Source organism: Rhineura floridana, chromosome 7 (assembly GCF_030035675.1).
Source record: "Rhineura floridana isolate rRhiFlo1 chromosome 7, rRhiFlo1.hap2, whole genome shotgun sequence".
Lineage (NCBI taxonomy): Eukaryota > Metazoa > Chordata > Lepidosauria > Squamata > Rhineuridae > Rhineura > Rhineura floridana.
In genome coordinates, this window is record NC_084486.1 from 28,284,296 (window position 1) to 28,297,740 (window position 13,445).

General features: G+C 43.4%; 1 protein-coding gene across 14 annotated transcripts in view; it reads right to left on the reverse strand.

The window, feature by feature from the left end:
* The window catches only part of ANK3 (ankyrin 3), a 591,855-nt gene that overhangs the window by 53,579 nt on the left and 524,831 nt on the right, over positions 1-13,445 (reverse strand). For all 14 annotated transcript variants that reach the window (XM_061635097.1, XM_061635100.1, XM_061635096.1 and 11 more), the window contains 3 exons: positions 10,761-10,915; positions 5,995-6,206; positions 371-578 (listed from right to left, as the gene is read on the reverse strand). In XM_061635097.1, the coding sequence (XP_061491081.1) occupies positions 371-578; positions 5,995-6,206; positions 10,761-10,915 (575 nt within the window). The remainder of the gene's footprint in view (positions 1-370; positions 579-5,994; positions 6,207-10,760; positions 10,916-13,445) is intronic.

Sequence of the window (13,445 nt, forward strand, 5' to 3'; positions counted from 1 at the left end):
GAACCCTCAGTCTAATTTCAACAGTTCTCTGCAAGCCATCAGTTTAGACCTCTGACAAAAGCAACCTGTCCATCCCTCAGCAGCCCACTAGACAGGAAGAGGAAGAGAGAGAGAGGGGAAGAGAGAGAGAGAGAGAGAGAGAGAGAGAGAGAGAGAGAGAGGAAGGAGTGTCAAAGAAAGAAAAAGGAGGGTGTCAGAAAGAGAGAAGAGGGATGGCCCCACCAACCGCTGGCATCAGCTGTGTCCATAATTTGCACCTGGATATGCCCCTGGGGGAAATGCAGCCCCTTAACAGAAAAAGTTTGTCCACTCCTAAGTAAGAAAGAGATGCTCAATAAATGTGGATTTATTCCTTATGCCTTTCTCTAACCTGTAATGCTACACAGGAGCCGAAGGCTGGGTGTTGTATCGCCTTTGTATCCATTGGTTATCCCTTCCCCTGATGGGGGTGGCACAGGAATTGTCATGGTGATTGGTTTATGGAATTTTCTTCTCCTTGGTTCCACAGTGACTATGGGGCTGAATGTTGCTTTGTTGCCAAGGATTTTCTTGACTGTTTCATCTGGAACTGGTTGAGCCTATTTTTAATAAGGAAAGAGAGTCTAAAATTATGCTATATAGATTTAAGGTGTGTGCGTGTTTTTAAGGAAAGCTAAATTGTTCCTTCTCTACTTTCTCTTGAGGGCAAGCCATTCCCAAACTGTGGTTCATGGACCACCAGTAGTCCACAAGCTTCATTCAGGTGGTCTGTGGCATGTCCACATAAAATATTCATACTGATTTTAACTGTATTTTATTACTTCTTTGATTTCTTATATTGTATTTTATTGTATTACAATTTGAATTCTATGAAATTAAAATTGTAAAAAAATAAAATGGAATGTAAGAAATAAAAGAAGCAATACAATTTCAGTTAAAAATCATACAGCATCTAACACAGCCCATTACAATTGCTACAACAGACAGAAAAATTAAGTGGTCCACCAAAACCATCAGCCGTTTTCAAGTGGTCCATAGGGGAAAAAAGTTTGAGAACCACTGCATTACAGAGTTCAGTAAAACAGACGGTTGGTCTCACCTAAAAGGTGGTTTTCCCAGGTATCACGCCATCATGTGGGTTATAGCGCCAACTAGTGTCTGAAGGCAAGAATGCACAGGAGTAAAGACCCAGGCTGCTCCTTCTGGTCTTACTTCAGTTCATTCGAGACAAGGCCAAAGTGAGACATCTGGACAGCAGTCATAAACAGAACAGGCAGAACAACAACAAAAAAGACAACTGAACAAACAAAGGAGCAGCCACAGCCAGAACACATACACAAAGGTCTTGACTCATTAACCCATTATAACTTATTCAAATTGAAGTAACCTTACCATTAAAAACATATATGAGAAGATGATACAGTATAATATACCCAGGCAGCCTCCATCAGGGAGGGCCGTGATGGCATGATACCTGGGGAAAACACCTTGCAGGTGAGACCAATGGTCCATTTTCTCCAGGTAGCATGCCATCACTTGGGACGTACCAAAGCAGCCCTAGTAGGGAGGGACTACCCACAGCCTAAATCTGTGAAACAACCTGTTGTAGAACATGCCTCCTGAAAGAAACATCACCAGAGGCATAGTGGTCTATCTTATAATGCCTGATGAATAAGTCTGGAGTAGACCATACCGCTGCCCTGCAAATATCTGCAAGAGGTGCATTTGTTGTGAATGCAGCTGTGGTAGCTGCAGATCTGGTAGAATGCGCAGTGACACTGCGAGGCACCAGAAGCTTGAGTGACTCATAGGCTAGGGCAATGCAGGCACGTAACCAACAAGATAAGGCGGATTTTGCCACTTTCTTTCCCAGAGTTCTAGGGTGAAAAGACACAAATAAGGATTCATTTAGCCATATGTCTTGGGTACAGCAAAGGTAAACACCGAGGGTTCTGTGGACATCTAGAAAGTGCCAGGCTTTCTCAAGCAGGTGAACAGGATTAGGACAAAAGGATAGAAGTACAATATCCTGGTTACAGTGAAACACAAAGCTTACTTTGGGATGGAAAGATGGGTCTGGACGTAAAACTACTGAGTCCTTATGAAAAACGCAGAGATGGCGGGCTGATGACAGTGCTGCCAACTATGACACCCGTCTAGCCGAAGTGATGGCCACTAGAAAAAGGACCTTGAAAGAAAGCACCTGCAAGGGCATGGTCCTGAGGGGCTCGAATGGAGGGCGCTGCAGTGCTTGCAGCACCTTCTGCAAACTCCAGGATGGAAAACAATGACATCGTGCTGGAGCGAGTGAAGCAGCTCCCTTCAAAATACGTTTAACCAGAGGATGAGCACCCATGGGGATACTCGATGAATTAACAGACAAAATCGAAGAAACAGAAGAAGCTTGGTGACTTGGCTTCAGACCCATCTTCAAACCTTTGTGAAGGAACTGTAAGACCTGTTGGACCGTAACTTTAGAAGGTTGTAGGCCACAGGAGGCACACCAGCTGGAAAATGCCGACCATGTACTCTGGTAAATTCGATTTGTCTGGAAGCCAAAATGATATCAATAACCTCCTGTGATAAACCAGAGCGGACCAACTGTGTCCGCTCAAACACCAAGCTGTCAGACTCAGCCAGTCAGGATCTGGATTCCAGATAGGTCACTGCAAGAGAAGATCCGGCCTGATTGGCAACCTCCAAGGATCTGCTACAGATAAGGCGAGGAGATTTGAGAACTAAGGGTGTGTCGCCAGTACAGGGCTAATAAAACTAATTGAGCCCATTTGTGCTGAAGTTTCCTCAGTGTTCTGCCTAGCAGAGGAACAGACAGAAATGCATATAGGAGGCCGTCTGGCCAAGGAGTCCGAATAGCATCCACAGACTCTGTCTGTATCTCTAGATACCTTGAGAAGAACCAGGGAAGCTGAGTATTGTGGTTGGAGGCAAACTGATCCACAGTCAAAGCACCGGAGCAGTGCTAGAGGAGGTGAAACACTGCCAGATGTAGCCTCCATTCCCCCGGAATCACTTGCTGCCTGCTTAGCCAGTCTGCAGTGACATTCAAAACCCCGCTGAGGTGTTCTGCCCTCAAGGACAGCAGGTGTCTCTTGGTCCAACTGAATATCAGCATGGTCTCTGCCTGAACAATTCGAGACGTGGTGCCCCCTTGCCACTTCAAGTGCAATTTCACGCATGTGTTGTCTGTTCGGATCAGGACATGAGTAAAATGCAACATTGTCTGGAAGTGACAGAGGGCCAAATGGACTGTCCATAGCTCTAGCTAGTTTATGCTATGGCCTCTCTCTGACATGGACCAGGTGCTCTGCTTTAAGTGGGAGTTGCAGTGGGTCCCCCAGCCAGCCAGTCCAACTCTCGGAATGGAGCCCCCTTCCAAAGATTCCAAGTTGAAGCCCACTGTCAGGACCCTTCCTGTCAGGATCCCTCCTCAGGCCACCACCTGCTAGGATCCCGCCTGTGGTCACCGCCTTGTCACGGTCCCACCTCAGGGTCCTGGTCTTTTAAACAGTTCTCTCACTAGCTCTAGCAAAGATCTCTCAAGACCCCACTGCTAGGCAGCACCACCAGACCTTCCTGTAAAACAATATTGCCTTGAGACTGTATCTTAGTCTCCTCTTGGCTTATTGCTGCTTTGTGTCTGGGTGCACTTACAGACCACAACCCCCCTGTATCTTTGTGCCTATAAAGAATACAGTCCTGGGTTGCTCTGGATACTTGATGATGTTACACTATCTCTTCACCACTGCCATCATTGATACTGTTTCCCCACCTTGGTATATGCCCTGCCCACCCTTCTGGTCTGTGTAACCCAGCCAAGGATCAGACATTCTGATGAACCAAGAAATATTTACTTATATACAGGAATAACAAGATTACTTAAAGGTATAGTTTAACAAGCATATGGTTTAATCAGATGCGTTACTCTTTATGTTTCTAGCCGTTAATAACCTGCCTCACTACCAGCCTAATCCAATCCAACCCACAAAACCAACCGAACTCTCTCATCGACCAACAGAGCTCTCTCTCAACTGTCATCCTCTCATGTATACCTTCAGACACTCAAACGCTCAGCCAATCATAATACAACATTCTCCAGCATTCCAGCCCATGTACTCCCCCCTCTCACTCAGTCTACTTACCACATATACTCTAATAAACACACAATTACCATATTTACAGTATTATAAATACAGGGGCATCACAACCACCAACAGATGGAAGATCACAGTGAGGGGGAAAGACGAACCTCCCGGTGCACAGAATTGGAATGTCCAACTACAATGGCAATAAGGCCCATTGGAGTGGATGAGCATGATGTCAAGCCCAAGGGACAATATGAATGGTTGAGACGAGCATGCCCAGGCCTTTCACCAGTAGAATAACAGCTGCCGTTGAGCGGTGCATTAGGAGCTGCGCCATGTCCTTGATCGCTGAGATTCGCTCTGGCAATAGGAAAACCATCGCTTGGGCTGTGTCCAGAATGGTTCCCAGGTGCTGAAGCCGTCGAGTAGGAGATAGATGACTTTTTTCGAGGTTGACTAGAAACCCATGGTCCTTCAAGGCTATGAGAGTATGACAAATGTGACTTAAAGCCTGATCCCTAGATTCTGCCTGATCCAGTAGGTTGTCCAGATACGGATAAATGTGGACACCCTGGAGGCGGAGGTGGGCAACCAGGGTGACCATCACCTTTGTGAACACTCTTGGAGCCAATGAGAATCCGAACAGCAGAGCTCGGTATTGGAAATGGTGGTGGCCGAATGCAAACCTCAGGAAGCATCTGTGGACAGGGTAGCCCATGGGGGAAAGTCTCAAGGACCTCTGGAGCCATAGCCGCGAGGTAAGACCCCTGCATTAGGGAGGTGAGGAGGGCAAAAAATGAAGCTGCGGGGCTGCAGCTGCAAGCCCCACAACGGATGTGGAAAGGAGGAGGGAAAGGCAAATAATGAAGCTGCGGGGTGCAGCTGCGAGCCCCACAATGGATGTAGAGCGTGATGGAGGTGGAGAGATCTGGGAATTCACTGCTGGCACTAGTATCAGCAGGACCCAGTGGATCAGCAGGACCCAGTGGGAGAGAAGGGAACCCACACACAATTGCAAAAGGCCACACTTTCACACAAGTCCTCGCACCACACAAGTCCTCGCACCACACGATCCCCACACAAAGCTGACACACAGCCAAAAACACATTACACTAAGACAAGAAGAACAGCCTCAAACCAAGGCAAGAATGAACTGGAGTGGGACCGAAGGAGCAGCCTGGGTCTTGATTCCTGTGCATTCTTGCCTTCGGACACTAGATGGCGTTATAACCCACGGAATGGCATGCTACCTGGGGAAAATGTAACATTTTACAAACCTTTTTTCTTTTTCTGGTTCTGTGTTAGCAACGTGTTATTTTTCACTGAAATGGGGGACCTAAAGGAAATCTAGTAACTGTACAGTGAAAATATGCATTGTTTGCAAGTGATGTTGATGTTAAAAGTTGGATTCATCCAGAGTGCAGTTGTTCCCTGCAATGTTTATACTACTGCTGTGGATAAGGGTCATTAGGGTGACCAAATATGAAGGAAGACTGGGCACCTGTGCTTTTAACAAGTTGCACGGAAGAGGGCATTTTGGCAGCTGTAGCTTGCCATAGAGGAAGGAGGAAAGTTTCCCCTTTTATTAGTGGACAATTAGTAAACTGGACAATACATCTCTCATGAAATGGACCACTGAATAGAGGGGAACAAGTGTACGCAGCTCATCTCTGCTCACCTTGCTCACCTCTGCCATCCTCATATGCAAAATTCAATGCATGTGGTAAGCATTATTTGATTTCCTCATTAAACTAGGAGTGCATTTTTTGCATACGTATGTTGAACTGTAGGCATACAGCCAGCATTTGTGCACTCCATCCTTGTGTCTACATGCAACGATGGCACACAGGGTGGGCAGGTTGCAGCTGCATGCACTTGCTCCCCTCAAAAAAGAAAACAGCGATCTTGTTACCTGAAGGCCCACTCGTATTCTTTTGGTTAATGCTCCTTCAGGGAAAGAAGCTTGGACACGAGGCACAGTTGTGCTGCTCAGGATGCCACCCTCTGGACCTATCTGGTTGCTTTCTTGCTTAATTCGTGAAACCACAGCAAAGTACTGAGGAAAGTCCTTTGTAACAATTCTGCAGATGCGCTTCTTCTCGAGTTCCTCAGCACTGTCCAACTCTATGTAAGGTAAAAGCAGAAATGTTTAAACCATGTATAAATATTCCTGCTCAGATATTATAAGTGGACTTTCAAAGAGACTGTTGCTGCCTTGACCCCAGAAGGTATTTTGGTAACTTTTAAATCTGCATAAATGATCCTTAACCTAATCATTTCTCCTCCATTTTGAGATTGAAAACATCTGTAATGAGAAGCTGGGCTTAACATCATGCCTTCTCTCTGAAACACTCTTTTTGTTTCTTAGTTTGAACATCCAGCCTGAAGAGGAATGCTGTATAACTCAAATAAACAAATAATAGTGCACATACTGCACTTGAAACATGAAATATTATTTTATTTCCACTCATTTTTCTTTTTCTGATTTTGATCTGCTTAAAGGCTAAATAATCACCTTTAAAAACAAACCTGGTGGCTAGAAGATATATTAATGAAAGTAACAACACACAAATCTGCACCAGATGTTATTTTGTTCTTTTGTGTTTGCTTTTGATGAAGATGTCTCAGAACTCTTTTATGAATTGGTTAGAGTAGCTCATGATAGTATTGATCTCAGGAAATGTCAGAATATATATATATATTTATAATATTTATGTCTTTAATAAATGAACACCTCATAATTCAATGCACAAACGTTTCTGGTTTATATGTTCTACTTTTAAAGGTTTGCTTCATTTATATTCCATTTATACAGGTCTACTAAGGCTGCTTTTCACATTGCATTTTATTCCATTATTCTGACAATTTCTTACCTGGTAATTTGTGCATTATATTTGATCTTTCAAAGGACATACAAGCTAGTTCTGGAATTCTAGTGGAATACAGTGCAAGTTTAGTGCCAATTTTTGTGATAAATAATACCAGAAATAATCTGTTTGCAAGGCTGGTAAATTGGAAAATCACAGGAGTTTTTCACTAGTTGCAGTCACTCATGTGATAGGCATCCCAGCATGCAGTGCATTCCTGCTCTTAGGCACACATTTCTTCCCCCGGATGAAAATTGTAATGGTATTCTGGCGTAGGTGGAGGTAACAGCAGCATTCTGCACAAACAGAGCTTGGAAAAGAGCATGGCCACTGGATTGGGCTGATGGGAGTTGTAGTTCAAAAAAGTAACTTTTCCAAGCTCTGCCCACAAATACCCCCGGGCCTATACAACTAAACAAATATATATGTCAGATGCTAAAGGGAGAGGGATTGCATGGTGACCGGATGAGATCTTAAACCTCCTAGACAGTGAGGAACTACAGTGTGCCTGTGTAGAATGAGTGAGGGACAAAACAAGACGTTCATTACAGCGGTGTGAAAGACAGTTGCACGAAATGCCAGTATATCGGCTGCAAAAACTACTGTTTCTTAACGCAACAGGTAAGGCAGCATGAAAGGAATTTTAGAAATTGGGACAGGAGCGCTACCATTTTAATCCGTTAAACTAACACAATAAGCCCCATGTCTGAAAGCAGCCAGTAATTACTGTTTTGATTTCCATATCTAAGCTTTGCCAGTAGATGGTGCTGCTCTCAGCAAAAACAGCAAGGAATGGATGGTTTTAATTTATCTCACTGCTCACTAAGATAAAGAAGTCACACTACCCAGACAGCTCCTACAAGTCAATCAAGATGCCATCACTTAGATGCCTTTGCTGCTTCCATACCACACCACTTAAGGCTGATTCTTCCAACATTTGTTAGTTTCTCTGCATGGAGAAGCCAGGCTTTTGCCATACTCACACTGCATGCAGGAAGTAATGTCTGACCTGGCACATTCCTGGGTACTGCCACAAGCAGCAATTCAGATGAGCACAGCAGCTAAAAAATAGTGCTGCCAGAAAACAGTAACTGTACTCAGGAACACATTGGGACAGATATTACATTCTCCACATGGCTGCATCCCTAGAAATGGCCAGGCACTCTATCTGGAAGGCCACAAGTTCCTCTTGCTTGCCTTACAGTATTTTTATGTGGCACACACACAAAAATAAATAAAAGAAATTGAGTCTGTTGTGTTTAGCTATCCTGGCTAATCCCTCCAAACACGAGACTCAATTTTTTTATTTAATTTTTGACCTACTGACAACAGTATGCTGCAGTAGATAAACTGTTGATCCATCAGAATTCTTGTTATGTGCTTTACTTGTTCTGTATGTGAATGGCGTTAATGTGGGAGAAAAAGATTATAAGTGAATGGACTGTAAATTCTAGCAATTTAGATTTTGCATGTGCATTACAGATTGATTTATGCCAAAAAATGAAACCAAATTTAAGATTAATGTGTAGAAATGCACTAAACGTAGGCCACATATACACCATACATTGAAAGCATTATTATACAGCCACTAGAGTGGCTGTATACTATAGCTAGCATGGATTTTAAATTTTCATGACGATGCACAAAACAGTCAGAGAGAATAGAGAGTTCAAGGTCTAAAAAAAGAGGAAAAAAACCCAGACCCCTTTTGGACTTTTCTGTCAGAGGTCCCATAATCTGTTGAAATTAATTAAAAATCACCCACACCAGATTTTGATTTCACGTGAGACAGTCATGGCTTCCTCAGAGAATCCTGGGAACTGTAGTTTGTGAAGGATGCTGAGAGGAGACTCCTATTCCCCTGACAGAGCTCCAGTGGCCAGACTGGTTTAACAGTCAGCTGCTCTGAATAAAGGTCTGTGAGGGGAACAGGGCGTCTCCTAGCAACTCTCAGCACCCTTCACTAACTACACTTCCCAGGAGAAGCCATGACTGTCCAAAGTGAAATAAAGGCCTGGTGTGGATGTGGCCAGGGACAGCTTTGGTTTAAATTTGGGTGGCAGACTACATGTGCTTGCTGTAGAAAAAAAAGGTGGGGAACATGCTGAAAAGCAATGATACTGTTCACAAGGTTTTCCTTTTGGAAAGGAAACGGGCTTCCCCGCTGCCCAGTGCCCACCCACCAAATCTCCTCCCCTCCCCTTTTCCGACCCTCCCCACCCCTCCCCCAGGTCAGTATTGGATTACGACCTCAGAGACCAGGGTTTGAATCCTCCCACAGCCATGAAGCTCACTGGGTGACCTTGGGCCAATCACTGCCTCTCAGCCTCAGAGGAAGGCAATGGAAAAACCACCTCTGGATACCACTTACCATGAAAACTCTATTCATAGGGTCGCCATAAGTCGGGATCGACTTGAAGGTAGTCCATTTCCATTTTCAAACATGATTGCACAGAAATAAATCCCACTTAACTCAAAACGTATGCAAATGATCAAACCCACCTGCACTTCTCCTCCCTCCTATCCCATCCCTCTTGCACCTTCCCTCCCCCTTCCTTTGCCCCTCCCTCCCCATCCCCATCCCCTTCCAATCCCCTCCTTCCCTTCTCCCTCCTCCTCCTTCCCTTTCTCCTCCCCATGGTCAGTTTTACCTATCTTAAGCATGATTGCACAGGAGTAAATACCATTGAACTCTATAAGTATGCAAATGATCAAACTTGACCTCCTCTCCTTTCCTTCTCCTCTCCCTTCCTCCTCCCCTCCCTTCTTCCTTCTCCCCTGCCCACTCCAGCCCTCCCTCCCTTCCGGTCAGTTTTACCTATCCTAACCATGATTGCACGGGAGTAAATCCCACTGAACTCAATAAACATGCAAATGATCAAACCTATCCTTCTCCCCTCCCCCTCCTGACTGCTCCCATACCCCTTCTTCCCTCTGCCTTTCCTCTCCTCCCTCCTCCTCCTCCTCCCCTCCCCATCACCTGTGCTCAGTTTCACTTATCCTAAGCATGATTGCAGGGGAGTAAATCCCACTGAACTCAATAAGCATGCAAATGATCAATCCATTCTCAGCACAGGATCCCATTTCTTACCTACCAGATTAAAAAGCAGAGAAATTCACTAATATGCAAAAAACCATGTGGTTTAAGAATGTACCTATAGCCCACAGATGTTCCTATCAAACTTTAAAAAGCAGGGCAATTGGGCAGTTATAGTGAATGTTACCAAATTCTTCCAAGCTACACAAGAAGTAGATTGGACTGTGAAAGACCAAGCCAAATTGTGTTTGCATTTTGACAAATTTGTAGGGCAGTACAATATCTCAGAGAGAAGGTCAGGTCTCCTGTTCCCCTGGTGCATTCACTATAGCTGCCCAATTGCCCTGCTTTTTAAAGTTTGATAGAAATATCTGCAGGCTATAGATACGTTCTTAAACTGCAAGGTTTCTTGCCTTTTAGTGAATTATACTATTTTAACAGTAATGGTTTCCCCAAAGAATCTTGGGACCTGTAGTTTGTTAAGGGTGCTGAGAGTTGTCAGAAGCCTCCCTATTCCTCTCACAGAGCTACAATTTCCAGAGTGTCCTGGGAAGAGGGACTGATTGTTAAACTACTCTAGGAATTGCATTGGGTTGCATATTTTTCAGCTGGCAGCAATTACATCATATATGATTGTATATCCATATAACATAGTGCTGTGATATTGTCACTTGCACAATTGTTTTAATCATTAAAAAACCACCATTTTTCAACTTGCTATTTCTCCAATCATTAACATTTGCACAGGTCAAAGTGGTAATGGTACATATATACCTTCATTCATGCCATTCAGTATTTCAGTGAGGTTTTCATGCCTGCTGTCATACTGATGTTCCTTCCACGTTTCACCATTTTCACTTCGAAGCACAATCAGTTCTCTTTCCTTTCCTCGCATTGATCCAAAATGAGGGATTTCCACTATGACAGGACTATACCAAAGAAAGAAAAGAAAGGAGAAGAAGCAATTCATATTGTACATGCATTTTTCAGTTTACTAAGTGCTGCTCTGTTACTCAGAGCTCTCTATTGTGTCATACAGCTACAAGCACACTTATGGGGTGGGCTGAGGGGGTGAAACGGCTAATAAATAGCAAAGCTGAAAAACCCTTTCCAATTCAAATTGCAAGTTTTTTTGTTCGTCATAATCCACTCCAATTATGCACTGAGATAAACACACACACAAGTGCTGACATACATCAATTTACACAGACAACAAAACCAGTTACAAAAATGCACAGAAGCAAATAAAAAGAAAGGGTTTCAGCAGGCACGCTTAGATCCTGTGCAGCTATGCATACACAATGCTCTTTACTCAGGGCTGTGTGTACTCGGCACTTGGCATAACAAAAGTCAAAAGTCCTGCTGTGTCAAAGTACCTCAGGTTCTGTGCTTAGAAAAGCTGAATTCTGCAACCAGTATAAATTATGCAACTTAAACTAGTTTGGACAATTTCTTTCAGTTGGCATAATTTATTCTGCTTCTGCTAGTCACAGGAGTAAGAAGCAATGCAGGGCGCTGATCCACAGGAGCCTGATTACTGGAAATCTCATTTAACAACATTGCTGGCTTTGTTTTGAGACTTCACGGGTGTTCCCCTTCTAGTTTCAAGCATATCATTGCAACCACAAAGGCTGCAAACTTACTTTTAAAAAGTGTTTCTCACAAAGTTTAAATGTTGTTTTTCTTGCTCTTGAGCAGAATCAAGGCATGCACACAACCCTGTGTGAATGGAATGCTATTTTGGTAGGGCTGCGTATGAGCTTTGAATTAAAGAAAAACAGAGAGAAATGACATTTTGTATGAAGGTTATTCAAACTCTTCCAAAAGAAAAGCAGACTTTTCCAAATGGTGGAAATTGCAATTTGCATAATTTTGCTCATTTTGACTGATTTAAACCTTTTAATCTTGTGGAGGAGCAAGGAAGTACAGATATAAGAGGCACTGTAGCCCCATCCTCTGAGCATTGGGGAATTTTATTACCCATACAGTTTCAAGTCCATCTTCACAGTCATAAAGACTAGAAACCACTTTTCTTGTAATCTGCTTAGAGGTTTTGTTACAATCAAGTAGTATATAAATTTTGTTAAATAAACATAAATAGAACCTTTTTTAAAAGAGGGGGAGCACTGAGAATCTCAGGAAGCTGAATTTTGCACCCAGTGCCACAGTCGGTGCTTTTCTGGCCTTGCACAGAATCACAGAATACACACATCCCTTTAATCATTATCAGTGGGCAATGCACCAGCATAGGCAAAGACTGAGTTGATTCTAAGGTGTAGAAGAGACACAGTCAGGTTTAAAACAAACAAACAAACAAACAGACATAAAGTTCAATTTTGCCGGCATGACACTTTTATATTGACTTGAATGGAAAGTGTATGTATTTCTTCCACATAACATTGAAACAAAATATTTCACACAATTGCTGCAACTGAAAATATACACAATTTAATTTTATAAAATAATGTGCAGTGCTATCCAATGCATTTTACTCATAGGCAAATCTCATTTTACATGGGGCTTACTCCCAAGTAAACCTGCATAAGATTGGGCTGTCAAAGCTTGAACACCAATGTTGGGGTACCTACTTTCCTCCACCTCCTTTTGTGTGAATGTGTGTTTCTTTCTAAGTGCTTCATACACAAAAGCCCCTGCTAAATATTGATCATCTATTATCTGTAATAGATTTAGTTATTTATGCGAGCATCTGCATGTCAGAATGGCTTACAATGATCTTCATTCTATGGACAATGGCGAATCCCAGGCTTCAGAATTTATATCAAAGCCTACTGGCATGAGTCTATGGACAGAAAGGATCAGCGCAGCAACTTATCTTGGAGGATTCCTGAAAATATTTTGGACCATGTATACAAGTAGAAAGCTATGGCAATGTCAGGTTGCTTCCTTCCATTGAGGCAAATATGAATTGTGCAATGCAAATATAACATTACATAGGAACATACCAGGTCACATTATTTGTCTAGTTAGCCCAGTATTGTCTATTCTGACTGGTAGCAGGTCCCCAGGATTTCAGGCAGAAAAAAATGTTCCATGTCACCTCTGATCCTTTAACTGGAGGTGTCATGCAATGGAGGGTGGTATGTTAGGGAGACTGCCCGAAGAGGGCACTGCTCCACCAATCTCGGTGTGCCTCAGCCTGCCCCACCTGCCTGCCTTTTTATTTACAATCAGCCCAGAGAGTGGTTCTGCCTGTCAACTTCCTCCACCTTGGTCTTAGTTTTGCCCCTGTAGAAATCAGCAGGGAAGAAGATGGGGACAAAAACAGAATTAGTTTGCTGCGTGTGTCATTGGTTTTGGCCTAACCTAATGTTGATCTTCTATCTTCTACTCCAATGGTCCCAATGGGCACCAGCTACGACTGGTGCTAGGAATTGAATTTAGGACTTTCTGTATGCTCTATGGTCTCTTTCCAAATTCTTCTCATTGATTGGGAGATCA